The 25,969-nt window shown below is 36.8% G+C and overlaps 7 protein-coding genes across 10 annotated transcripts; 4 read left to right on the top strand and 3 right to left on the bottom strand.

The window, feature by feature from the left end:
• Positions 1–170: 170 nt before the first annotated feature.
• LOC143433092 (QRFP-like peptide receptor) lies at positions 171–7,700 on the bottom strand. Of its 4 annotated transcripts, none has more exons than XM_076910221.1 (8): positions 7,374–7,700; positions 5,345–5,487; positions 4,557–4,729; positions 3,560–3,764; positions 3,256–3,359; positions 2,583–2,706; positions 1,814–1,983; positions 171–741 (listed from the first exon to the last, which is right to left on the bottom strand). In XM_076910221.1, exons 1-8 carry the CDS (start codon positions 7,625–7,627, stop codon positions 352–354), a joined length of 1,563 nt encoding a protein of 520 aa, XP_076766336.1. In that variant the 5' UTR covers positions 7,628–7,700; the 3' UTR covers positions 171–351. The 4 variants fall into 4 exon arrangements, with proteins under 4 accessions (XP_076766336.1, XP_076766338.1, XP_076766339.1 ...); XM_076910223.1 differs by lacking the exon at positions 7,374–7,700 and adding an exon at positions 5,720–6,652; XM_076910224.1 differs by lacking the exon at positions 7,374–7,700 and adding an exon at positions 5,571–5,709.
• Positions 7,701–10,208: 2,508 nt separating this feature from the next.
• LOC143432961 (uncharacterized) lies at positions 10,209–12,789 on the bottom strand. Its single transcript, XM_076909969.1, has 6 exons — positions 12,353–12,789; positions 11,926–12,074; positions 11,119–11,405; positions 10,975–11,043; positions 10,747–10,842; positions 10,209–10,311 (listed from the first exon to the last, which is right to left on the bottom strand). Exons 1-6 carry the CDS (start codon positions 12,787–12,789, stop codon positions 10,270–10,272), a joined length of 1,080 nt encoding a protein of 359 aa, XP_076766084.1. The 3' UTR covers positions 10,209–10,269.
• A 1,186-nt stretch (positions 12,790–13,975) lies between these two features.
• LOC143432760 (stromal membrane-associated protein 1) lies at positions 13,976–16,959 on the top strand. Its single transcript, XM_076909647.1, has 8 exons — positions 13,976–14,223; positions 14,824–14,957; positions 15,061–15,228; positions 15,316–15,520; positions 15,605–15,877; positions 15,950–16,245; positions 16,316–16,468; positions 16,547–16,959. The coding sequence occupies exons 1-8, from the start codon at positions 14,106–14,108 to the stop codon at positions 16,661–16,663; spliced, it is 1,464 nt and encodes a 487-aa protein (XP_076765762.1). The 5' UTR covers positions 13,976–14,105; the 3' UTR covers positions 16,664–16,959.
• Positions 16,960–18,475: 1,516 nt separating this feature from the next.
• LOC143432761 (small ribosomal subunit protein eS28) lies at positions 18,476–18,948 on the top strand. Its single transcript, XM_076909648.1, has one exon. The coding sequence runs from the start codon at positions 18,547–18,549 to the stop codon at positions 18,742–18,744; it is 198 nt and encodes a 65-aa protein (XP_076765763.1). The 5' UTR covers positions 18,476–18,546; the 3' UTR covers positions 18,745–18,948.
• Positions 18,949–19,080: 132 nt separating this feature from the next.
• Mrgbp (MRG/MORF4L binding protein) lies at positions 19,081–24,371 on the bottom strand. Its single transcript, XM_076909718.1, has 5 exons — positions 24,261–24,371; positions 20,199–20,359; positions 19,970–20,091; positions 19,535–19,895; positions 19,081–19,461 (listed from the first exon to the last, which is right to left on the bottom strand). Exons 2-5 carry the CDS (start codon positions 20,302–20,304, stop codon positions 19,307–19,309), a joined length of 744 nt encoding a protein of 247 aa, XP_076765833.1. The 5' UTR covers positions 20,305–20,359; positions 24,261–24,371; the 3' UTR covers positions 19,081–19,306.
• On the top strand, positions 20,642–21,230 carry LOC143432818 (vacuolar ATPase assembly protein VMA22). Its single transcript, XM_076909720.1, has one exon. The coding sequence runs from the start codon at positions 20,715–20,717 to the stop codon at positions 21,216–21,218; it is 504 nt and encodes a 167-aa protein (XP_076765835.1). The 5' UTR covers positions 20,642–20,714; the 3' UTR covers positions 21,219–21,230.
• Mcm2 (DNA replication licensing factor Mcm2) lies at positions 21,892–25,883 on the top strand. The gene is made up of 15 exons (XM_076909717.1): positions 21,892–21,950; positions 22,088–22,254; positions 22,328–22,491; positions 22,570–22,652; positions 22,725–22,907; positions 22,982–23,193; positions 23,278–23,470; positions 23,550–23,753; positions 23,833–24,064; positions 24,143–24,393; positions 24,552–24,716; positions 24,789–25,088; positions 25,154–25,336; positions 25,415–25,570; positions 25,652–25,883. The coding sequence occupies exons 1-15, from the start codon at positions 21,948–21,950 to the stop codon at positions 25,778–25,780; spliced, it is 2,625 nt and encodes an 874-aa protein (XP_076765832.1). The 5' UTR covers positions 21,892–21,947; the 3' UTR covers positions 25,781–25,883.
• The last annotated feature ends 86 nt before the right edge of the window (positions 25,884–25,969 follow it).

Here is a 25,969-nt window from a genome sequence, read left to right on the forward strand (position 1 = left end):
TTATTACAAATCTACCATAATATCGGGAACAATTAACAGAAGGAAATTGAAAACTCACCATTAAAGAGATTCTTCATCTACTTCGACAATTCATGCGATTGATTTAATCATTACTGGGATCGTTAAACGAACGTCACAGCACTACGATCTAAAAATCACTGAACGAATGGAAAGATATTTACGATGGAAATCATTTCACGTCGTTACAATAGTCATTGCACTCTCCATTTTCATTCTTCACTGTCCACGTTCAATCTTTATGTACATTAAATACTTTCAAATGTGTAACAATACCAAGATACGTCTAACAGCAGTATATATCTAATGCGAAAAGTCATTGCCAGTTACTTCTTAAGTTAAATCATTTATTTGAAAGCCACCTTGTTCGTCAGTGGTAACCAGCGTGTTCACACGGGGTGGATCGGTCTCGTTCTTCTCGTAGTTCGTTTCCTGGTTTTTGTTCACGTTCTTCACCTGTTCCACCGTTGTTTGCGGCCTTCCCGAAAGACTTCGCAGCATGTAGCAACGTCGATGAGGGCTGTGCCTGCTGTAGAAACTGTCGTAGCCGCTGCTCGTCGTGTTCGTCCGTCGAAGAGCCAGAACAGCGTGGTGACCGCCGATCGGGAGTCCGCATCCGCATCCAGGTAACATTCTCCGTTTGCGAAGCAACCCGCGTCTCATTGTGCCACCAGTACTGCACCCTGCGCACACGTCATCGATCACGCCAGTTCCTTGAACACTCTGAAACAATACGTCAGAACCGCTCGAGGTGTAGGACGACAAACATCTTTTAAAGTTATTGCTTCCTAGATACGGTTGTTCTTTTGTTTACAGAACATTTATTTCCGGAATGTAGGCCTAAATTAAGACGAGGAGTGTTTGAAGAAATATTAAACGTATTGCGGGGGATTGATACATGGACAATCGCGGCATTGATACAACATTGCCTAGAGCGTGATTGCTCGTGAGAACTTTACGTTGGTAAACTCGTCTCCTCTCTAATAGAGAGATAGGAAATTCACTTGGAACGCTGGTTTGTCATATAAATATTGAGTGGTCGTCCGATAAATTGGCGACAAATGGCTTATGGTCATGACAATGGTATATGCGTGTATACGCATTTGACCCATTATAAAATGTAATAATTTTAGTGAACATTAAAAATCTAGTATTTTATGTGTTATCAACAATCTTTATAGCAATAACTTGATACGACACTGAACTTTGTACTATTTATCTTATATAGCGTAGCAATTACAGACATCCCCGTGGTATTTGTTTCCTCGGTGAAAAAATGCAACGATTTTACTATCGTGTTTGCTCGGAAGCTGGCCAATTCAGTTCTCATAAACCGTGTGGATAAATGCTCTTGCAAAGTATCTCACGCTCCAGCTATAATTCGACGGACTTATAGGCAAGGAATTCATATTGGGGTTTAATAAAGACGCGATACTCACGATCCTTCGCACCCTCGCAAATGACGAGCTCAAACTACGCCATATAAATTCCAGGCGCAAATAAAGAAGAGAAAGAGGTTCCTCTTGTTTTCCACGAAATGCAGTAAACGATAACATCATGCCCAGCGGTACGCGACTTTTCATCGCGTTTATATCGCGCGACGAGTGGAAATTTTTGACCGTGTCGTGCAGCATCAAAGGACTATCGCGATCAAAGTTAGAGTAGCCTTTGAATGAAATGCGAGATCTTTTGTGACGTTTCGATACAATGTTCGAACTAAAATACAGGAGGAAAGGGTTTCTTCAAACTGCAACACATATGTTTCACTGAACATGCAGACATTGCTGATACTCACTCTGCGACGAGGTCTCGAACATGTTAAACCCCGAAGACCGTGTCGTAGAATCTCCGACACGCTCCGTCGAAAATTGCGAGTCATGAAGCAATACACCATAGGATTCAGCGCGCTGTTCGCGTGTCCTAAGAACAGGCAATAGGAGAGAACGTCCGGCGTTGCTTTTCCCTCTGCCGGATCAGAGTCATTGATCAATACATTTTAAACAATAACTTTCCCAGCATGTTTCAATGCTTCGATCCCAATCCTTCAACATCGACCACGCATCATCGATAATATCGTCAATATTTGCAAGTATCAACGATGTTATCGATCGTGTGCGGACCACTTATTTCGTCGATATTGTCAGGGCAAAGAATTGAGTGACAAGTTTTCGGAGACCGGCACGCACGTCAGCAAATATTGTGGCATCGTTCGATGGGGGACGATTTCTTTCCTGCTTTAACCATTTTTGCGATACAGCAAACACATCTATAGTTTTTTTTTATGCGATAACAATTAAATGAAAATGGTTCTAATCGAACGATGACTTGACATCGATAAACATTAACGTTTCTCGAATAATTCAATGAGTGACCAAATGTCGGGCAAAGTTGATAGCTTTGGTACTTTTGTTTCCGCAACGGCAAAGGGATATACGGACAGCGGTATTGAATTATTGGCGTGGGTATTGAATTATGGGTGCTTATATAGGTTTCGCCTATACAAAGATATTCGATTAAAAGGTGCGTGGCGATTTCCAAGCTTTCATCAATGAACGACCACTCACCGACTGCGCCCAAGTCGATTAAAAGTATTAAAACGTTATACGGTAGCCAGCACAGAGCGAAAAGCACTGCCAGAAGAAGTAATATCCAAGCAATTCGCCTTCTCTCGCGTACCAGCCTGAAACTCTGAGAATAAAATGCGGTTACGCACTGGTTGCTAACGCGGTTAGAATTGGATCAACATCGATTCACCGTCTAATCGTCGACGAGGCAAGTACAAACGCAAGATGCGCAAACATATCCAACAATTAGATCACTGTTACGGTTCACCGAATAAAAGTCGGGTCGACTAGAAGCGTCAAATGCACGATGTAAAGAGAAAAAAGAAGAAATGGAAATGTGAAAATTATGGAATGAATCAGAGGCGTTTTCTTTTTCGAACAGTGGTCATTTGTGGTACGCCCTACTTTTGAATGGGCTTTAACGAATCAAAATTAAAGAAGTGATATGTGCGCTACCGTTTGACTCATTCTAACTTAATTCAATACATACAAAGTACACGACTCTTTTAACGCGACGTCATTTAAGACAGGCTAGAGACCGAATTTGTCTCTAAACAGGAACTAATTCGTACGTGCAATACTAAAACTATTCACGTGCAGTGTGTTCTTTGCGCAACGAGAACAGAATAAGATGAAGGGCTGAACCAGGCGAAATGGTGATCTGGGGGCTAACCTGTCGCGAGCTGGCACTTCCCTGGACGCTGTCGCAATCGAAAGGTGGTATCCGGGCGCACAGCGTTCGTCCCATCATGCTGTAGGATAGTACGACGACGAAACCTAAAGAGTACAAGAAACCAGACGAAGGAAACCATAAAGGGCGTCGAAAACAGATGAGGGTAAAGTGATTGATCCCTCTCACGAGAAGGATGATAAAAGCAAATCGTGCAGCCTTCGTTTTCACTTTTGAAAGGGGAAAAAGGAAATGGTGCAAAGACAAATGGCGAAGTTTGAATTCGCTATAAATCACGCAACCTTACCGGGAATCGCATAGACCAGCACGAAGCACACCCCACCGAAAAGTGGCGCCTCGATACCCAAGGGCTTGAAGTCTTCCGAACAAATGTTAAAGGCCGGCGGCACGCGTGGCACGCGTGAAGTGTTCTGCGAATTATTTCTCGTCATTGTCCATGATCCGTTGAGAGTGATGTTGCTAAGTTCCATGACCGGATTTTGGAGGGTCATCTGAAAGAAAGATCGGACAGCAGTCATTCGTTGACTTGTCTTTCGACGCAGAAGTTTCTGCGAAAAGATTTATTCGCAATAACGTTCCCGCTGACGCATCAGGAGAGTGTTTTATCCTCCGCTTTTCCTTTTACTATTTTACTGCGTATATGTGAGAAAGTTACCAAGATTCTCTCATAATGCATATCGTACCGCTCGCAGATATTCAAGACTCTTGTCAAACGTCAGGGAAGCTTATATTTTCGCAACTGTAATAAGCATTAATGATCCTTTAGGGCAACGAAAAAGAAGAGGCTGATAGACTAAAGCAAATGCTTTCAGGAATAATCTCTCGCGGTTAGGGGGAAGCCCAATGATTTCAAGAAATTATGCTTCACAAATAGACAGATGAATAAATCCACTGATCAGCGAGCACACAATGTTAGGAAAAGTATACGAGCGATGAGACGGGAATTTATTTTTTAATAAAACAATGATACCCCCCGTGTATACGTAATAAAAAGAAACAGGTGTTCGTACGCGAATCGCACCTGAATCATCAGTCTTTCCAATTCAATTTAACGAGTCACGTGAAAGAGGCAATATCCATGACAAATAAATAGAAAAAGGCAGTAACTCGATATGTCACCAGGAATATTAATGAAACTGGTTACGATCGGTAAAAGTCATTTCTCATCGGTCGAACATTTACGAGCGGCACCTTGACCAAAATAAGAGCATCGCTGAAGGATAAAAGAAAAAAGCGAATAATAATGTACAGGATATTTCGATATTGTCAAGTTTCATACTAACCGCTCTCAAAATGGGTGCAAAGATTATTAAAGCGACCAGCCAAAGAGCCACGATAACGAGCACAGTGCTTTTTCGATTGAACACCCGGCGGAGCGCGATAGGATTCCTTATCGCCAGGTATCTGTCAATGCTCATCGCGGTAATGGTGAAAATCGAAGCGGCGACTGCAACACCTACGGCAACACTTTAAGTTTATCGACGTACATCAGGAAAAGAAAAAGGGGGCGAGTCATTGTCATCTTTTTAAATCATCGTCGACACTCGCCGTGGACTCGTTCGTCTCTAATAAGACATTTAGCCTTTATTCGGTCGGACAAAGTCTCGGGGCTGTACTTACGTAGGTGGAAAGGTCGGCACGTATATACAAAGAGGAAAACTAAAATTGCATCCGCATAGAGAAGGAGGATCGCTCAAGAAAGCATCAGACCGGGAGGAACATCGATGTATACGTGCACGCTGGCACATACAGCCGGGGGGGATCTTTTATGCATGAATCCGAGTGACTTTCTTACTTGCTGCTTAGGGATGCGTGCGTTATATCGCGGCAATTCGTGGCAGTTATATTTCTTTTCCGTTCATGTGTAAATCCGAATAATATCACGCTGGAGAATGTGCAGTACGAACAGTGTAAATTACCATTCAATCCATTTAAATTGTAATTTATGCTCTTCACTTCATCGACCACGTTATTCCATCAAATCGGACCATGCGATTCTGCGTTTGGGAGGCTGTGTCGATCGGATGTAAAATAAGGGTTGATTTTGGTTACGTGAGATCGTTGAAATTACCCTGGAGGTAAGAAGAAAGCTTGCACATCAGTTCTCCGTGGGTCCACACTATCGAGATTGCCTGGCTGACAGCCACGGGCATACAGATCATAGTCACCAAGAGGTCCGCCACAGACAGGTTCACCACGAAGTAATTAGTCACGCTGAAAATAAAATGAGCCTTCTGAATGTTAAACATTTTCAGTCGCGCGCGTGCCTTCACATTGCACTGCACCACGATATCTACTATTGATTGTGCGCTATATAAGTGACATTGACGTTGTTAATCCTTGGACCAATATTGAGTTCCACGATTCGATGGAAAGAGCAAGCGGCTTTTATTGACGTTCGAGTCCTCGGCAATGACGAGTTCCTCGCACGCTACGGAAGACCTACCCTCGTGCCTCCTCGAGCCATTGTCACGAGCCCGAACTAATCTTGAACGAACGATGATTAAGTGGTTCACATTCGTTAAACATCAACTCTGGAAATTTCGCGAAACACGTGTCCTTCTCCTTCGCGGTCTTATTATTATTCTTGCAACTGGTGAGTAACGTTGGTTAATGTCAAAATTCACGCTCGCGTTGGCCACGCACCAAGATCACGCAACTCCTACTGGCGGAGGGAGAGGTCAGTAATTTTTGCTTTACAAATAAACGTCGAACGGGCTAACTGTGACGTTCGTCCATGTATCACGAGCGCGAATTGATCGCTTATTTGCTCGACGCTTCGACGTTGTCGGAAATAAGCGAACACGTCCATGCGTTCCTTCGTTTTCGCGCCTAAGAATGCTCAAAGTGCAATTCTTCTTGTCCTCGTAATTATTAACGAAACACGGATAAATTCTCGACCCGATTGGATTCACTCGTGCCTCGGTTGCATGGCTCGTTTACCGTCCAGGATTCAGCGCCAACACGGTACATTTTATTTACTCGTTGCTCGATTACAAACAATATGTCGCGTACAAACCGCGACAGACACAGCGTGACTCTTCTATATCCGAGCCGGTAATTTCTATCGGTGAGTTTAATTTGCTGCACATTGTTTGCAAGCGCGTCACACACGCGGTATACGTATTTGTACATGTTCGCGATGCACCCTCAACAGATTGTTGCCACTCATCGAGCGCGTACTGCCCTGCATCCTCGATTATGCATTTGCAATTTATAGGCAATCTATGCATTCTAATTTATCGCTCTTCTCTGCCCCCCTCGAAGGTAGATCTTCTTCCTGAAGTTCTTTCTCAGGGCTAAACTGGGTCGAGGAAATACGCTCGCCGCAAAGACGGCGAAAGACATAAGAAGGATCGTCGACGCGTGAAGCAACCGAGGACGAGAAATAAATTGCAATGAACAACGTTGAAACTCGCTCGGATTTGGCATCCACCTGGCCTAACATTCGCATGGCAACCTTTGCTTTTCAACGAGATTCGTAGTGTTTTATATAATACTATCCATCGATCTCACATTGGAAAGCTGAAGAAAAAAGAGGATATAACTTGCGCGTTGCATCAACTTTGATCTTTCGAGGATAATTTGCCCAACTATGTAACGAACCGCGCCTAAAGTTATAATTAACTCTATTGGGGTTCGATCCTGTTGTACCGAAAGCAATATTCTGATAGTAAGCCGACAGCCGCGTCAGGACATCAGCCCTATCCAGGCCTATGTCAGCAGCGCTAATCAACAGCCCATACACTTGAGGGCGTTTAAATCGAATCGTCGCCGTGTAATTTAGTCGACTCTCACCTCAATTCGAACCAAAGAGGATTCAGGATCCTTGCAAAGTTTTAATTGCCTGCCCCGTCTTATCGCACGCATTCCTTTAATTAAGTCTCATGAGGCGAACATGCCCATTATCCGTGATCCGAATGCCTTAGATGCAACCTAATTAATAGCTACACTTTTAGAGTGGAGATAAATAACTAGATAATTTGCATTAAAATCGCAAGCGGTATTGCAAATGATCGATTTGATAGTCCTGTGTGCATGCAAAGGGGAAAAGGTTCATAGAGATAGTTTTCCATCGACAGGGCGAACTGTATACATACCTGCGCATATAGTGATACTTGAAAACGACTGCGATGACGAGGACATTGGCGGTTACAGCCAGTGCTATGACAGGAACATAGAGGATGATCAGCAAGTAATTGGTCTCGCTGTGCAACTTGTCGTAAATGTATTGAAGTATTTCCTCGGTGATGTCCACTTTGAAGTTTCTCTTCGTGTCATTGTAGGAGTCGTTGAACCCCGGCAAGGATGTTGTCGATATCATCCTTGAATCGCTGTACATATTCGTCGTCATGGTTTTCTCTTCCTTTAGAACCCGAATATCAGCCCTCTCGTAGAATTTCGTGCGTTCTGCGAAGTGATTTTTGTCCGCTTCCCAATACAAAAAATATAATGTAGTTTCTAAATATTTGCTTCGGGTTAAATCAGAACGCGGTTGCGACCAGTTGCTTAATTGTTTCTGGAGGCTATGTGATTCTTCTTTCCCGTGTTTACGCTTCGGGCAGCTGCTTTATCTTCTTATCGTTCGAATAAATTCGATTACGTATATACAGAAGGGACCACCTTTCACGCGCACAGAATTTATTGTAAAAATTTCTGGTATTATTTCGCTTGAACGACTATCTTTTCTTTACTTGAGGTTTTCATCGAGAAAGATTCTCTCGGATATCGTGTAATAGAATAATCATTGTACCATTAGCAGTGACATTCCATCGAAAATATATTCTCTGATTAATGCCGTAATTATATACAGCAAGATTGTTAAAATTAATTTCGCTCGCTATCTAATATTAGAAATTCGATTAGGCTATTAACAAGACGCGTCAATCTTCTCTAGTCAATTTAGTTCGCGAAATCTTGAATTAAGACAATGGCGAACAAGAGTAGTCGAGTAATTTGAAGATGGAATCAATTTCTCGATGACGAAGGTGGATGAGCATACAAAACGCTCGCATCCTATTTTTTCACCCTTTTGATCCACCCTCTTGTATATGGCTCAAGCTGTCAGTGGCAGAGCTCATCGCTCGATATAACCATTGTATATTCGCTTGTATCACGATTTTATATTATCTGGTCAATGACGAGATGAAAATAAATTTAAATAAAACTCGTGAAACTGATCGTTACATGGAGCTGCAATGTCGGGGGATGATAATTTTTTTGCAAGCGCGATAAAATTCACTTTCACATAAAATATGTATTAAACGTAGTGAAGATTTAAGGTTTCATTATATTTTCCCAGAAAGATAAAAGGAGTCGGACAGAATAACTGCATTTGGGTATTTATAAGCCCAGGCGCTGTGCGAAGTCATAGCGCGAGTATTTACTGAAAGATGTATACGATAACTTCCCGCACATTACATGCATGTGCACGTGTGCTTGTAAAACATTTGCGCTGAACAAGATATTACCAGAACGGATTCTGTGTTCGCGTTAAATATTTACTTTTTCGAAAAAAAGGAACTGAATGTCATCGGTCACTTGCCACAAGTATCAAATAAAAGCAGAAAATTGCTCGAAACATTTAACCCCTACTACACAATACTGTACGAGTTCTACTAACTGCTTTCATCACCCACTACAATTGATAGAAAAAGATATTAAGCCACGATCATTAACAAACTGTAACCTCTGTGTCTTCATCATACTTGACCTTGATCCAGTTCTGTTAGCCGCAAGTTTGATGGCTTCGTGCGCTCCTCAAGTAACTCTTAACTCTATTATACCATCCCTCCGGATCGATTTTCGACAAGCCACACGATCGAAACTCACAATCAAACTGACCTCCCTTCTGGCGAGAATAATGCGCGCGAGAAGTTTCGGAAGCGGGACCAGAGTAAACTGAAAGGAAGAATCGCAGCTCCCGCCGATGCTCTTCAAAGCATTATAGACGTGGACACTCGCGCACATTTCTTCGAACGCGCCTGCGTCCTGCGTATCTTCACTCATCCTCCTTGTACCCTGCGCTTCCTGCGCACCGTTTTATTCTCCACCTACCACTGAGATCTGAAAAGGCGTCGATCTTACATGATCCCTCGATCCATAACGGTTGACAGACATTACCGTTCGCTGCGAAATTCACTGCGAAAGAACACTATGTACAAACTTTCTCTCTTCAACAACAATTAGTCTATTCCTAGGTTTTATGCACACTTCTTTCGAGGGACATTTTGGTTCGAGCGGCAGCAGGTTTTTCCGTAGAAACTCGAGACCGGTCTGTAAGCAAGCTTTATTTATTTCGACATGATACTATGCACACAAAGCATAGTGTTAAGTGACCAGCCTTTTTGTTGATCTCCGGTCAACTTTTACCGTATTTTTGTCAAAGCACAAAGTCTAACTGACTGATGAAATAATTAAAAAATCATGAACAAATAAATTGATAGAACATCTGAATTGACATGTCTGAGAAAAATAATTGGACTGGTGGAAAGTTTACGGAAATACAGCCCATCAGCTTCAACAGATGTGTCGTACATTATTGTCTTCCTTGGCTTATCATAGAACTTCCAGGATTCGATCGTCCCTTGTTCCAACAAATGACAAATGTGATTTGACGAAAATCCTGAGGTGATGCGTCGCCCCTAAACGGATTACAAATTAGTCGTCCTGGACGTTTTATATCGTCTCGCTTTTATCTGCTACCATTCAAGCTCTATTGCGGAGAAAACGAAGAATCGAACAGAGGGTTGTTGTAGCTCGGTTTAGTCAACCGTGAATACCTACAAAGGATAGAATAAATTTCACGCGTATTCTGTTACGACAAAACGATCTCCTCTATTGGCGTCTCGGTGGCATATCAAAAATCAATCGATATCACACAGAGCCAGCATTTTCTCTTGCGCTTTCTATTTCATACTTGTTTTGTTAGTCATTCCAAACTTTGACATAAAATCAAGCAACAAGAAAGTATTGTTGGACTTTAGAAGCTGTTGTTTAAGAAAGAATTACTAGGTACGTCGTCACAGCAGAGAATATCTGTAAAAGAACATTCGAAATTATGTCGTTGAAATAAATCATTTGCCTTTAACGATGCTGATTAATCCTTTGACTGCGAAACCATGAACATGTACACTTTTAGAAAGTTAGTGCTTGTTAAAAAAGAGCGTATGTATGCACTCAACTATCCATTAATGTGAACCAGCGGCATTTATGTACGCCCAATACCGCTACTATTTTATTAACCTCTTACGGGAAACAACGTACAGTAGATATAATGACATGCTTCAACCAATCTCAGCGATTATCGTCATACGAATATTGCAACGCACTGCAATTTACCGCAGTCAAAGGGTTAACAAATTAAAAACCTCTCATGTCTTTTTTTCGATAGAGGGATAAGAAAAACGCATCCAAATGAAAACATTTCTTAACATCAATCTATGAATTTTAATTCCATTCATCTAATCTTACCGAGAGTAATAGGGGAAGATCAACCCGTATGATGCCAGCGATGGTAGAAAAGTGTACCTTTCTCAGCTGAAAGTAAGCTGCTATCTCCAAATGTTCCTGTAATTAGACACATATGTTAAATAAACCAAGAGAGTTTTTCGTTCATTCGATTCCATAAAATGAATAACGTGCCCCAATTCTCTTCAAGTGTTGGGACGCTCTCAAACGATTTCCCTATACTAAACTTACCTGCAGGAATACACGTTTCATGGAAACAGATGAATACGGTGAAAAAATAAGTTCGCCAACGCGGTTCGCCTAAACAAACATCAGGCTATATCCGTGTCTAAATTCTATTCGACAGATTTTACATTACTCCCTACAAATGTCTACCTGGTACGCTGTCATGTGACAGACAGTGGTGATCAACACTAAATTTACAGCACAATCGATTACCAGCATCGTTTCCCTGATCTTCCCGGAGTCCGACAGTCTCAGATCATTTAACGAATATATTCTCGACAACACGTTGATCGACATCATCGAGATCCAAAGCAACAATTGAACTGCGTACACCGAATTTATCAGTTCAGCAGCGTTTACCAGAGAGCAATGCAACCACCATATCTGCTGGAGCGTGAGGTGTCCGTTCGATCGATTGGCCGCTATCAACTTGTACTCTGCGAACAGGACAGGAAGAAAACGATAAGAACATAATCGTTCGACCGGCACACATAAGCGAACGATGCGTGCAAACAACTCGTTAGTTCGCATCACTTCAGACATTATCGACTGCTCGATAGGAATCTAAAATTTTTGCTGTTATTAGAAAATGATTGAAACGCGAAGTTACGTGAAATGTATCTATTGATAAAATCTCCAATTCTCATAATGGAAGAGGTACTTTCGGCCTGTTTCGGTATTGTTACCTTGCGTGGGCTCTGTAAGAAAGAACAGCCGTAGAAATTCATAGGAAGCGAACGCAAGTGATAATAAACAAAGTTTCCAATGAAACAAAATAAAATACGAATGCGTAACGTGCCGAGATTTTTGGCCGTGCACCACGGTGGAAAGAAAATAGATTCAGGCAAACGATCGACTGTGGCCCGGAAAGCGAATTCAACCAAACGATGCATAAAACGATCGCAAACAAATAAACTGGGCGAGGTTTAACTCTGTATGTTTTAGAAATAAACCTACCCTTAGAGAGCGTCACTATATCGCAGAGATGACGAAATCTCTCGCCGATAAGAAACAGAATGCCAGCGAATATTAGGATTTGTATATTCACAGAAGTGTTTATGATAAAGTATAAAATCCCACGAAAGATTGCCACTCTGATTTCGATACTAGAAAAAGAAGGAACATTATTTAGTAAAGTTATATATATATATATATATATATATATATATATATATATATAACTACTGTTATACCATAACTTTATAAGATTTCTGTCTAGTGCAAACGTTCTCAATTCACATTGAAGATTAATTGAGTTATGAAGCTCCACAACTAAATTAAAGCTTTATACAATTTCCATTAATAGTTTCTAACTGTTTAAAAAAGAACTATTCCAACGCGACGATATTGATCTCATTCATTAAATAAGTACTGAAAATCTCACCTGTAAGTCAAGTATGCGGCTATCGCCCAGTATAAAGAAGTAACGATCACAATAATACGACAGGCGATTCGTAATCGTTTTTTTCTCACGGGATTATCGTACTTGGTAACACAATCAAAATTTTGCAACTGCGAGAGAACAGATCGAATCTTCCATATCCACAACGTGGTCAACGCGGCATCCATGAATATAGAGGAATAAAAAAGCAATATCCTCGTAAACAGCAAAAGCATAGTCTTTGAGTCCACATCATTATACGCCAATACGTAGACGAGCAATATTACAAAGCTTACGAAGTACAGGGACATTGAAAATAAAATGAAGATCACGTCTCGAAATCTTCTCACTTTTACATTATCCTTCGTAGCGACGAGCACGGTACATCCTATTAACCGTCCGGAATTGAAAATCCAATTTATATCACCAATAGATGCCATTGTTTCGATCCTCTGCTAATTAAAAAAATTTTCAAATTATATAAAATAACTTATAATTTTGTGAGTATAATTTTACGCTATTTTACTTTAGCACATAGCGATAAGAAACGTTCTAAGTTCGAAGCAGACAGTAGCGGAACACGTGCGTTGTACAAGCAACCAATATCGTTTAATGTAAAACCTGAAAGGTTCTTTTTCAATAGATCCTTCTGATCAACAGATAACGTGTCTATCAAGGCGCACAAGCAAATAATGCCTTCATTATGTTGAAGGGTTTCAATATGTAATGCTTTTACCCGTACCATCAAGAGATCTTCAGTTTGATAATTCAAGAAGGGGTGACAAAAAGTGTGGCAATATTATACAAATATAAATAGAATCTGTACCATTTCTTCTGTACCGTAATAGGATTTAGGAAGTAATATTAATTATTTTGGAAAGAAAATGTTTGAAAAACTTATGCAAAAAAATTGGCATAAACTTGTATTACGATAAAATTAAAAATGCACAAATGAATGGCATAAAATAATTAGTGATCTTTATTTTACCTTCCTTTTTAGATAATTTATTAATCTCCTTAATCAGAAATCATACTTCGCGCATTATGCTCTCCTACGCCTCCAAAGAAGCACGAGAATTACAATATTTCTCCTTTTTGATGAATCTATTAATACTGGCTGAAATTTAACAGAAAATCACAATGGAAATTAATAGTGGAAAAGTATCTTGCATTTTTTAATTACTTACCCTTCCTATCTTATTCTATAGTTGAATATGTAAAAAGTATACACAATTTTCTTCTTACCATTTTTAAATATTATTTTCTCGGTATAATTGCGATATCTTTACAGTTCATTATATTTTACATGAACCGCTACTACTGGTACGAAAAGATTTACATCAATTTCTGAAAAGCAAATTTTTTGAAAGAAGAAACCGACTGAGCAATATGAGTATAGTCTCATTTAATGGTAGGTCTATCCTATACCTCGCAATAGCAGCTCGACTGTGCTTAAATTATAGATAAGTAGTAGCGCAATGCACAACTGGCAAAGTTCATGATAAGTAGAAAGAAAGAAAAGATTATCGTTGACAATCTACTTATTATATTATTTAAGATATCGGGACGTGTGCGATCCAATAGAATTTCTCCAATTGCATGACGTTTCAGTGAGTAACAAGTCGAACTATTGGGGGCGTTCGCTGACCATTGCTGCACACACTACTTGACGGTTCTCGCGTGTGTCCAGCGTTCCAAGAGGAAAACATTGTTTTGGAGTGCTCTGCGTACAGGAAGATTCCATCACAGTATAGAAATGACGTCCCGACTGGAAAAAGAACGTTCCAAGCAAATACAAGAGAAATGTCAGAATCTTTTGATACAGATGCTACGCGACGAAGACAACAAGTATTGTGTCGACTGCGATGCGAAAGGTTCGTCACGTCAATTGCAAATTTTCTAGCGATGTCTTATCCCTGTTCGAGCGATGAACCCCCCATTATTCTGCCCACTCCCTTCGACTGTTGAAAAGTTGCAATTTTTCTAAGTAAAGGTGCATATAAGTCATCAATATCGATTTCAAAACGACCTAGTTTCTCGCAGTGAAACATTATATAGATTTTTAATTCTTCCGTGACAAAACCTAAAATGACAGCAATTACTAGTGGACGTCACTATGGTTTCTTCAACGTATTCGTCTCTTACCCGTGAACATGTTCTTCTTTCCTTTCTTTTTTTATTAATCTGCAATAAAGAATTTTATATAAAAGCACCATTTGTATTATTTTCCTTATTTAATGTATTTCGTACATCAACAAAATCTATATCTAACCTGAATTCTTTAATTTAGTTAGCAGTTCCCTCTGTTCTAAATTTGTATTCCATTTCATTCATCTTGGTGTTTATATGTTTTGTACAAATCAAATTATGTAGCATTACATGCCTCTATTCATATTGTCAAATATTAGCTAAGAATTAAATATAAATATGTTGTTTCATTAAAACAACTGTTTTTGTTCTTCCACATTTCGTAGGACCAAGATGGGCTAGTTGGAATCTAGGTATATTCTTATGCATTCGTTGTGCTGGAATACACAGAAACCTAGGAGTTCATATAAGTAAAGTTAAATCTGTTAATTTGGACACGTGGACACCTGAACAAGTGGTGGTATGTTTTTTGTTATGTCGCTCTTACCAATCAACTTACCATGAATATGAATTAGAATAAAAAATGTTAATGCTCCTTACATGATATGTTTTAATACTTTCAGAGTTTACAGCAAATGGGCAACTCTCGTGCAAGAGCAGTGTACGAAGCAAATCTTCCAGATAGTTTTCGAAGACCTCAAACAGTATGTAGTCTTGAAAGTTTCATCCGTGCAAAATATGAACATAAAAAATATATTGCTAGAGAATGGGTGCCACCTCCATTACCAAAGGTATTATCAAGGACCTACAACATATGGAAAATGAACATAAAAAATTAAATTTTAAGATAAGTAAATAGTCTCGAATAAATTACATAGGTTAATTGGGATAAAGAACTTGACGAAGAAGCAGAAAGGCAACGTAGAAGGAAAAAGGAAAATTCTAAAACCTCCACTAATCAAGCTATACTTCCTCCTGTAAAAAAACCAGAAGTAGTGCCTCAATTGCCGAAACCTAAGAGCTCTGCGAGTCCTAAACCTAATAGAGCAAATAATTCTGCAACCCTAGACTTATTGGGCTTAGGTATATTTCTCTTACATAGATATTTTGTTAATTATACGAAATGAATTTAACAGTTTCAAAGATATATGAATTTTGTGTACACAGATGCTCCAACAAATCAGTCAAATGTAAATGGTGCTGGAGATGATATATTTTCTTCCTTCTTGTCTGCACCTCCTGCTACAGCAATTTCTACTAATAGTACTACTTCCAGTACAACAACAAGCACATCGACAACCGTGAGTAAAAGCGAAGAGGAAAGTTTCTTTGAACAACCAGCATCATCACTTCAGGAAAAAAATAAAATGTCCAAAGACAGTATTTTGGCTTTGTACGGTACACCAAGTCATCAACAGTCAGCGATGTTTGCAGTTTCTGGTATATTTATTATTTCAAATATATTATTCTGTTCGAAATATTAATACACTTTTGTGTCATTTTGTGTTTTAGGTGGAATTTATGCTCAACAATCTACTGTTCCATATAAGCAAGTACCAAATGCTGTACCATTTGGTCAACAAACTAGTTATCCAAATCAACAAAGTTCCTTGACTCAACTTAGTCAACTTCCTGTCCAAATGTCCGTTACAACTAATCAATTACCTATCAGTCAGAATCAAATTTCAGCGAATCCTACTTCATTAGGACCAATGGCATCAAGTTCTTTAGGAAACTGTTTACACATAGGGCAAATAAATCAGATGAATGGTGTACCTAATCCTGCTATTACAATGCAATCCCAAATGGTATACAAATTTGTCTATTGCACAATACAAACACCAACAGTATTAATATAATTATTTCATATATTGGTAGGTGATGCAACTAGGACAGTCTAATATTAGTAGTAATAATGGATGGAGTGGAATGTTAACACAAAACCTTCAACCAGCTCCTGGTAGCAATCCTTTTTTCAACTTAACGGCTCAACAACAACAACAACAGCAATCTATTGCATTTGGTTCTCAGGTATGCAATATATTTCTAAAATAGACATGACGACGCCAGTTTAATGTAATAACAATTACGAATGCGTTCATGTTTTAGTTACCACAACAAATGGCCCAGATCTCATTAGGTGGCACGAGCTTTTCGAGTACACCAGGAAAGTCTACTACTACTGCACTTCCCGGACAAACACTTTCCACTAATTTGTGGCAGTAAAGGTTTTAAGAATATTGTTAGTTGATTGATTATTCCATTCAGTGTTGTACACTAGTGTCGAACGTTCGTTACCCAACATAATTACGTTTCCATATTAGTTTGGAAATTGCTCTGGGATGTAACACAACAAGGACGTAAGCGAAAATAGTACTTGAGTACTGCCATTTCCGAAAAATGATTCGCGATGGCGCAAAGTATTTCGAGTCCAAACAATTTCTCTTCTAAAGCTTTGCTAGGCTTTCAACGTTGTTGTTGGAAAAATGAAAACAACAAATAAAAACAAATTTTTGACTGATTGTAAAGAGTTGTTCGTGACGTACAGTATACACGTACTCGATGATATAATTGTATTATTTGCTAAAATGGGTGCTTTTGTAATCACGACGAATGTATCGTCAGGGTCCACTTTCATTATGGCAAAAGATTTCATTATACTTAAACAAGTACAAGTATCTTTAGTACGATAAGCGTATTTTTCCGATACAGTTCATTTTTACCCCTAAACATAAGGGAAAGCCGAATACATTACTGTTTTCACCAACTTAAAATTTTCAAACGATTTGTATATTAAGAAGGGCTACTTTACTTAAAAAGTGACTTCAACCATTTTAAAAGTAGATTCGTTTTTTAGCATAATGTTGCATTATTTTTATGTAAACGAGATATATTGAACGTTTTAAACATTTGGTGGCTATTTTCATGTATTACTAATCCTGACTTGTGGAAAATTAAAAATGACAATGCTGTCTTTAACAAGTTAGCAGTATTGTTTGTACTTGACTAGTGTGTTACTTAGAGCGCCAGATTACAACGTTGATTATATAATTAAAGAACATTTTAGAACTTAATATTTTTAAACGAGTATTATTATTATTTCTGATCGAAATGCATTTATTTTATTTTGTTAATATCCAGTGGCGGAAACTTATTGAATTAAACATTACATACACCATGACTTAACACATGAAATACTTATATTTTCAAGCATTATGCATATGAAAGTCAAGTATTTTAGTTATAATTGATCGCTGATTAGTCAGAAATTGTATAAAACAGTGTCGTACACTTTCCTGGTATAAAAGTGTTTGCATACAATATAATTTATCGCCAAATAACACTATAAATATTGAAACTTGACAATAAGTTCTAGACATATCTGTCATGTTTTATTGTATTAAATTTTTTTCTTATCAAACAATATAGACCATTGTGTCACTGAAGAGAAAATGCATGATATGAATATAAGATAATTTTTTCACATATTCTTATAAATAATTACCAACTGTCATGCAGTTTACACTGTAGTGAGCAAGGACAATTAGGCCTTGTAACTTGCTGTTGCATTGAGAAAATTTAACATATTGTAAAACTGATATAAAGTACAAATACACGTTGTCAAAATACAAACAAACATTTATAATATATAATTTTTGAAATATCAATAGCAATTAAGCAATTCATATTTTCTTAAAGCTCTAAATTCTCTAATAACTACACGAAACAATTACTCTAAACATTTGCAATATGCTTACCTTCATCTTTCGATTTCCAATGGGGAACGTTAACACGTTCAAATTCAAATATAGTAAACGCCATCTATTATTTATTAATAAGTAAATTATAATATAATAATATTAATCATTTATGTTTAAGATAATTAGAAAAGTCTCACCTTAATGAAGTACAGGTTGCACATGGTCTACCATAAAGGTATTTATATATTCTACTATAAATTTTTTAAATTTAAGTTTAACACGATATAATGCCGCTGGAGAAACCCGCCGGAAGTTGCCATCTTTCTTACTGGATCGCGAAGCGAAGAAGTCTCTTTCACTTCCGTAAAACGTCTCTTTGCTGTCGCATCAAAGCCACGTGAGACAATCATGGATAAACCAGTAGTTTTGGCTCGTGTAATAAAAGTCCTAGGACGGACTGGATCACAAGGACAATGTACACAAGTAAAAGTTGAGTTCTTGGGCGAACAAAACCGACAAATTATCAGAAATGTGAAAGGACCGGTACGAGAAGGTGATCTCCTAACCTTATTGGAATCGGAACGTGAAGCGAGGAGGCTTCGATAAATACACAAGGATTTATCTGCAATAACATAAAAAAGGAAAGACGAGAAGCATCCAGACTCGTAAAATGCACACACAATCCATTCCATCAACAAAAATAGGAAACACATAACATTTCTGATAACACGGTCAAACTTGGTTTAAGACATCCATGTCAACGAAGATGTGTATTTCCACAATAAATATTGTCTGATATTTAACAGATTATATATTATTGTTTTACTTATATTACTTTTACACCCTATAACTTTCCAGGATACATATAATGGTGTTGAAAACTAGATAAATCACACCAAGCCAATTTAGTATATACTACATACATATGCTTTATGACACTCGTACTTTCATTTCTTTTATTTCCACTAAAGAGTGTATCATATTTACAGTTCTTTAATTTTCTTATAAAATGAAGTGGTGGATATAGTTTTTCTCACAGATCCTTATGCGGATCATGTTTAAGAAAATACATGATTCTCACTTTGTCCATATTATAAAATGCAAATTATGTTTGCATACAGTATGAGGTTTGACAAGAAATAATTTGAACTTTAAAAAATTATAATTGTTATATCCTTCTTCGTTTCGGTGGTGGTGTGTCACGTGGACTGGAAGATGCTTTAGATGTATTATCCATACTTTGTCTAGTTGGTCGTTTTGGTCCTCTTTTTAAACTTTCGCGTCCGGAATCTGAATCTTTGCGTTCTTTTTTACCATTTGATGCTAAATAAGAAAAGATAATATTTAATTCTATAAACACTATTTAGAATTATTAAAAGCAGATATATATGTATACCTGATTCTTCTGGATCATCTTTTCCCTTTGATCTTCCTTTCGAAGATTTGTACTCTTTCCTAGCGTCCTTAATATCTTTAAGTTTATCTTTCTTTAGTTCCATGTCTTTAACATATTTCTTAAATTCTTCCTTTTTTTTGTCCATTTCTTTACTTGCTTTAAAGTCACGCAGAACGCTATCCTTTTTCATAGGATCTTTAATATCTTTCTCTTTCTTGATCTCTTTGTACTTGTCCCTTTGTTCCTTCAATTTTAATTCAGGTTCTTCTCTCTTTCGGGATTTAAGCATTCCTAAGAAGTCCTGCTCCGGTAACGAAAAATCTATCTCTTGACTAGGAAACGGTAAATCTTCCATATCATCCTAAAATCATTTAAACCCACCTTTAAGTTTATTTCACGCATTTAACGTCAATTTCTTAAAGCAATCGTAAGTACCAGAGCCATCAAATCGTACATTGATTCCAAATGCTCCCAAATATTTTTTAACGATACATCTTTATGAATGGCAGCGCGAAATTTCTCCCATATGCAGACCATGTGAAAGTATTTATTAATACCTTGAAAATGAACTTGCATTAGTAACTAATGTTGCTTTAATTATAGTTCTAATGTTGTATTGGTGTAAACATAACCTATAACAATGTTATGTCAACTTGAATCTTACCAACAGGCTTATGCCCATTCATAGCAAAGAATAATTGAATTTCATTTTCGATATTCCATTCTACTTCATCGGCAGAAGCATCCGTTTGTTTCTCTTTCACTGCCATTGTTGATATTCATTAAATTGTACGGTGTAACAGTTCTACCGTGTTAACATCATTCCTTCGAGGAGTATTGTTAATAGCACTGCAAGCAGTACTGCCAATTTTTAGGGTTTTAATAATTGTAGACATTTATGTGAATTTTACACAATATTCTTTAAAGAATAGATACAAATAAATAGATAATAATCACGTGTGAAAAATATAATCATTTATATAAACAATTGTTTATAACAATATTTGGTACAATAATATTTGGTAAGCATAAAGATGTATAAATGATATAAGTAAGGATTAAACTTGGTATAATAATTCATGAAATGGTAGTAAAAGATGTAAAAAATTAATTATTTATGTATATATATTTCAGCACTCCACGTTGTTGCACATTATAACAGATTTATCATTCTGACAATATGCATGAAAGTATAGATGATGTATGTAAAGCAATCGATGAGAATTTACTGCGTAATTTGGAGCTTATGGAAGAGAAGATAAATATTAATGTTCAAATGGAGCAGATATTGCGTGATGGTTACATTGAGTTAGCTAAAGCCAAGTATATACGTGGTAAAGAAAGCATAAGTATCTTGCAGGTTCCCGTTGATGATGAAAGAGTGGTTACATTGTACGAATTAGAAACAAAATTAACAGACGAGACTGGCAAAATAATTCCAAATTTTGATCTAAGCTTGAAAATCATTGATAAAGATCAAGATGAGATTCAAGATCCTATAAAATGGTTCGGTGTACTGGTGCCTCAGAGTTTACGTATTGCACAGAAACGTTTCCAAGAATCCCTCTATCTTGCTGTTAGAGCAGCAAATGTACAGGCTGAAATTACTTCAGTATTAGACAAATTACAGTCTTTATATTTTCTAAAACATACTTCTTATTCAACAGATGTATCTAAAAAATAAAAGGATTATATACTGAAAATATCTCACTAGTTTCATTGCAATTTTTTGTACATTTCCCACTTCAGCGGTAAGAGACAGAAAGATATATAAGAAAGCTGTAGGAAAGAGTGAGACAGATGATACCGATCCTACTTTCGAACCCCTGGCGCCATCTCTGTGAAAAGTGCTCAAACTGGTCGCACAGCATTATCGACAGCGAAGTAAACTAGTGAAGACTACTAGCGCCATCTGATAGAGGGGCACTGAAATTGCTCGGGCATTAGCTTCAATATTCTCTTAAGTTTGAGCACTTTTTACAGAGATGGCGCCACGGGTTCTACAGTAGGGTCATCATCATCTGTCTCACTCTTCCTTACAGCATATTTCTCTCTCTTATATCATCTTACCTCAATAAAATTACTAAAATATACAATGAATTACAGCAAAACTATTGAAATGTACATCCTGACAACACAATTTTGTCACAGTAAGAGTACCAATACAATTTAGAAGTATCGTTTCTTTCTTATAAAGAATTTCTGGTATTCGTTACTCATAGTTATTTGTTAAGAACTGTTGCCATGACTGAAGAACTTGCGATCTAAAAGAAATTCCCGCCAATTCCCAGTTTTTGGTTTAAGATTGACAAAGTAAAAAGAGCAGAGTGTTTTTGTACGTGTTCATATTACATTGTTGTTTATAAATTTGCTTTGATGTAATTTTTGTTTCGACTCACTTGATACAGACATAATGGTAAGATTTCAGAAATAGAAAGTTATAAATATGCAGATAACTTTAACTTGATGTTTCAAAATATACAGTATACATTTGTATTTGCATTTTATCGCATTATAATTTATTCACTTTTATATTTCACACTGTTTTTTTAGGATTCTAGTAGTCCAGCACGCTCTGACAGGCATACGGAGGCAATGACATCTCCTGCACCAGAAATAGATGAACCATTTGAAGATGAAACTGATTTACTTGGTAACGATAATGACATTAACCAGGAAGAAGAAGAGGGAGAAGAATTATTTGGAGACAACATGGAAGCGTAAACTTCTTTTCCATTACATTATACAAAAAAGCACAGTGCATTGGATATTAACTTTTAAATGATATTACAGTGATTATCGTCCTATGCCAGCGTTAGACAGATATGATCCAGATGTAGTGGACGATGAAGAATACTCTGAATTGTCTCAAGGAGAGCGTAATGCTGCCGAAGCTGCTATGCGTAAAAGGGATCGTGCAGCAGGCATTACTAGGGACGACAGATATTTACTTTATGGTATATTTCCTTTTTGTATATAAATATAATTAATATTTTATCCCAAACTTATTGTAACATGTATATTATATATTTAAGATGAAAGTGATGAAGATGAAGTTCATGCTCGTAAAAGACGTATGGCTGAGAAAGCAGCAACAGGTGAAATTGAGGATGCAGAAGTAAGATTTGCATGCTCTCTGTTTTAATACATCTTATTTTATTATGTTATACAAGTTTTACTCTTCCGCTAGATGATTGAATCTATTGAAAATTTAGAGGACACCAAAGGGCATTCTGTCAAAGAATGGGTATCTATGTTAGGACCGAGAACAGAAATTTCCAATCGTTTTAAGAGCTTTCTTCGTACTCATACTAATTCCAAAGGACAATACATGTACAAAGAACGAATTCGTCATATGTGTGAAAGTAATCAAGTAATATTCTTTGCTATTAATTTTATTAATGGTACTGTTAAAATGTAGAAAATATTTATATCATCTTTTAATAGTCTAGCTTTATCGTGGAATTCCCAATTCTCGCCAGTAAAGAACACGTTTTGGCTTATTTCTTGCCAGAAGCACCATTTCAAATGTTAGAAATATTTGATGAAGTAGCAAAAGAATTGGTGTTGACTATATTTCCCAGTTATGAAAGAGTAACAGCTGAAATTCATGTAAGAATATCAGAGTTACCTCTAATAGAAGAAATTCGTACATTTAGGTAAAATACGTATATATATGTATATTGATTTAAAGTAAGATTTTTCTAAAGAAAGTAATATATAGTCAATTTTGTAAAAATTAGAAAGCTACACTTAAATCAATTGGTACGTACTCTGGGAGTCGTTACTGCGACCACGGGGGTATTACCACAGTTATCTGTTGTAAAATATGATTGTACAAAGTGCGGGTATGTACTTGGTCCGTTTGTACAAAATCAGAATACCGAAGTTAAGCCTGGTTCATGTCCCGAATGTCAAAGTATTGGACCTTTTATGGTAAACTTCAATATTGGAATTATTTTATGTATGCGCAACATATATATACATTTTACATAGATATTAATATTAATTACAGATTAATATGGAACAAACGATATATAGGAACTACCAAAAAGTTACGATTCAAGAATCACCAGGTAAAATTCCTGCAGGTAGAATACCTAGAAGCAAGGAGTGTATTCTTCTATCAGATCTCTGTGATCGCTGTAAACCTGGAGACGAAGTAGATGTTACTGCTATTTATACAAACAATTACGACGGCTCTTTGAATACAGAACACGTAAAAAAAAGCATATTTGTCAGGTTTTTACATAAAAACTTTATATCAACTTAATTGATATATTTATTTATTATTTTAGGGTTTTCCGGTATTCGCGACGGTTCTTCTTGCTAATCACGTGCAAGTAAAAGGTACAAAAGAAATTGTAGAATCTCTGACTGAAGAAGATATTTCTAGTATTCTTGCTTTAAGTAAGGATCATCGAATATCTGATCGCATTGTTGCAAGTATTGCACCTTCGATTTATGGGCATGAATATATAAAGAGAGCATTAGCATTGGCAATATTTGGAGGAGAATCAAAAAATCCTGGTAATTTCATTTTCAATGTCACTTTCTGTACGTTTTAAAAATGCAATTCACGAAAAACTTACAATTGAATGTACATAGGCGATAAACATAAAGTAAGAGGGGACATTAACGTGTTGCTCTGTGGAGACCCTGGAACAGCCAAATCTCAATTCTTAAAATATATTGAAAAAATTGCACCGAGAGCAGTATTCACTACAGGTCAAGGAGCTTCGGCTGTTGGTTTAACTGCTTTCGTGAGGAAATCACCAACAACTCGCGAATGGACTTTAGAAGCTGGTGCCTTAGTACTTGCCGACCACGGAGTATGCCTTATTGATGAGTTCGATAAGGTAAATTGATATTTTTATATTAATCTTTATATAATGTAATATATATATATATATATATATATATATATATATATATATATATATTACATTATATAAAATATATATTACATTATATATATATTACATTATATATATACATACATTTATTATATCTTTAGATGAACGATCAAGACAGAACATCTATTCATGAAGCCATGGAACAACAAAGTATTTCTATTTCAAAAGTAGGAATCGTTACATCGCTACATGCTAGGTGTTCAGTAATAGCTGCGTCAAATCCTATCGGAGGAAGATATGATGCTAGTATGACATTTTCAGAAAATGTAAGGCATATTAATATAATGTTAAAATATGTAATATAAATAGTATTTATATAATAATTTTTCTTTACCTAGGTAGATTTATCGGAACCAATTTTGTCTCGTTTTGATATTCTTTGCGTAGTTAAAGATGAAATAGATCCAATGCAGGATCGACATTTGGCTAAATTTGTCGTAAATTCTCATATCAGGCATCATCCAACGAATGCAGGAAAAGAAGTGCCTACAGGCGATAATACAAACGATATATCTATCCCTCAAGATCTTTTAAGAAAGTATATAGTTTACGCGCGTCAAAATGTTCATCCTAAGTTAACAAATATAGATCAAGACAAAGTGGCAAAATTATACAGCCAATTGAGGCAAGAAAGTTTGGTAAGTTCGAATCGTTTATGGTAAAAATTCTTATAATAATTAAGTTTTGTTCTAATAATTAATAGGCAACCGGTAGTTTACCAATTACTGTCCGTCACATAGAAAGTATTATACGTATGTCCGAAGCAAGTGCCAAAATGCACTTACGTGATCACGTTCAAGAAAGTGATATTAATGTTGCCATCAGAATGATGCTTGACAGTTTTGTTGATACACAAAAATATTCAGTAATGAAAAGTATGCGTCAGGTAAGCGCATTTATAATTATTATAATTATTAGAAAAAGAAACAAAAATTGTAATTAAATGTTACATTTTTTTTTAAAGACATTCCAGAAATTTCTATCATACAAGAAAGATCACAGTGAACTTTTGTATTACATACTTAGACAAATTACGTTGGATACTATAGCATTTCAAAAAGCTATACGTGGAGGTCGTATTACAACAGTCGAAGTTTTGGAGAAAGATTTATTAGATCGGGTACAAATTATTTATCTGTGTTCCTCCTACGACAAATCTACAAAAATCTTATCATACTAAAGTGTCGGTTTCATTTCACAGGCTAAACAAATCGACATATACGATCTTCATCCATTTTACGAAAGTGATATTTTCAAGTCAAATAACTTTGTTTATGATTCAAGAAGGAAAGTGATAGTACAAACGCTTCCTGAAGTTATCGATGACTAATAAAACATTAAAGATGGTACAAATAAAAATCATAACTTTATTTACAGCATGATATTCTATATTATATAAACACCATTTTTATAATGTATAATAATTCAACTTAATGTTTCAATAAAAAATTAATTTTTTCAATTTTTCAATTTGTAACTATTCTTGTATCATTTTGGTTCTATAATAAATACTTCATAT

The sequence above is a fragment of the Xylocopa sonorina genome, chromosome 2, assembly GCF_050948175.1.
Source record: "Xylocopa sonorina isolate GNS202 chromosome 2, iyXylSono1_principal, whole genome shotgun sequence".
NCBI classification, from domain to species: domain Eukaryota; kingdom Metazoa; phylum Arthropoda; class Insecta; order Hymenoptera; family Apidae; genus Xylocopa; species Xylocopa sonorina.

What these genes read in the sequence shown, in the direction of transcription:
- LOC143433092 (XM_076910221.1), bottom strand. Translation starts at nt 7,627, where the DNA reads ATGACGACGAATATGTACAGCGATTCAAGGATGATATCGACAACATCC. An exon ending in AAGTATCACTATATGCGCAG is followed by an intron (nt 5,488 to 7,373) that starts GTATGTATACAG and finishes TTTTATTTTCAG; the next exon opens with CGTGACTAATTACTTCGTGG. An exon ending in TTGCACCCATTTTGAGAGCG is followed by an intron (nt 3,765 to 4,556) that starts GTTAGTATGAAA and finishes TCTTTCTTTCAG; the next exon opens with ATGACCCTCCAAAATCCGGT.
- LOC143432961 (XM_076909969.1), bottom strand. Translation starts at nt 12,789, where the DNA reads ATGGCATCTATTGGTGATATAAATTGGATTTTCAATTCCGGACGGTTA. An exon ending in TGAAACGTGTATTCCTGCAG is followed by an intron (nt 10,843 to 10,974) that starts GTAAGTTTAGTA and finishes GTCTAATTACAG; the next exon opens with GAACATTTGGAGATAGCAGC. An exon ending in ATCTTCCCCTATTACTCTCG is followed by an intron (nt 10,312 to 10,746) that starts GTAAGATTAGAT and finishes GTTCTTTTACAG; the next exon opens with ATATTCTCTGCTGTGACGAC.
- LOC143432760 (XM_076909647.1), top strand. Translation starts at nt 14,106, where the DNA reads ATGACGTCCCGACTGGAAAAAGAACGTTCCAAGCAAATACAAGAGAAA. An exon ending in TGTCGACTGCGATGCGAAAG is followed by an intron (nt 14,224 to 14,823) that starts GTTCGTCACGTC and finishes CACATTTCGTAG; the next exon opens with GACCAAGATGGGCTAGTTGG. An exon ending in TTACAATGCAATCCCAAATG is followed by an intron (nt 16,246 to 16,315) that starts GTATACAAATTT and finishes ATATATTGGTAG; the next exon opens with GTGATGCAACTAGGACAGTC.
- LOC143432761 (XM_076909648.1), top strand. Translation starts at nt 18,547, where the DNA reads ATGGATAAACCAGTAGTTTTGGCTCGTGTAATAAAAGTCCTAGGACGG.
- Mrgbp (XM_076909718.1), bottom strand. Translation starts at nt 20,304, where the DNA reads ATGGCAGTGAAAGAGAAACAAACGGATGCTTCTGCCGATGAAGTAGAA. An exon ending in GAATGGGCATAAGCCTGTTG is followed by an intron (nt 20,092 to 20,198) that starts GTAAGATTCAAG and finishes TTCATTTTCAAG; the next exon opens with GTATTAATAAATACTTTCAC. An exon ending in AGATGATCCAGAAGAATCAG is followed by an intron (nt 19,462 to 19,534) that starts GTATACATATAT and finishes TTTCTTATTTAG; the next exon opens with CATCAAATGGTAAAAAAGAA.
- LOC143432818 (XM_076909720.1), top strand. Translation starts at nt 20,715, where the DNA reads ATGCATGAAAGTATAGATGATGTATGTAAAGCAATCGATGAGAATTTA.
- Mcm2 (XM_076909717.1), top strand. An exon ending in AGGAGAATCAAAAAATCCTG is followed by an intron (nt 24,065 to 24,142) that starts GTAATTTCATTT and finishes GAATGTACATAG; the next exon opens with GCGATAAACATAAAGTAAGA. An exon ending in TTATTGATGAGTTCGATAAG is followed by an intron (nt 24,394 to 24,551) that starts GTAAATTGATAT and finishes TTATATCTTTAG; the next exon opens with ATGAACGATCAAGACAGAAC.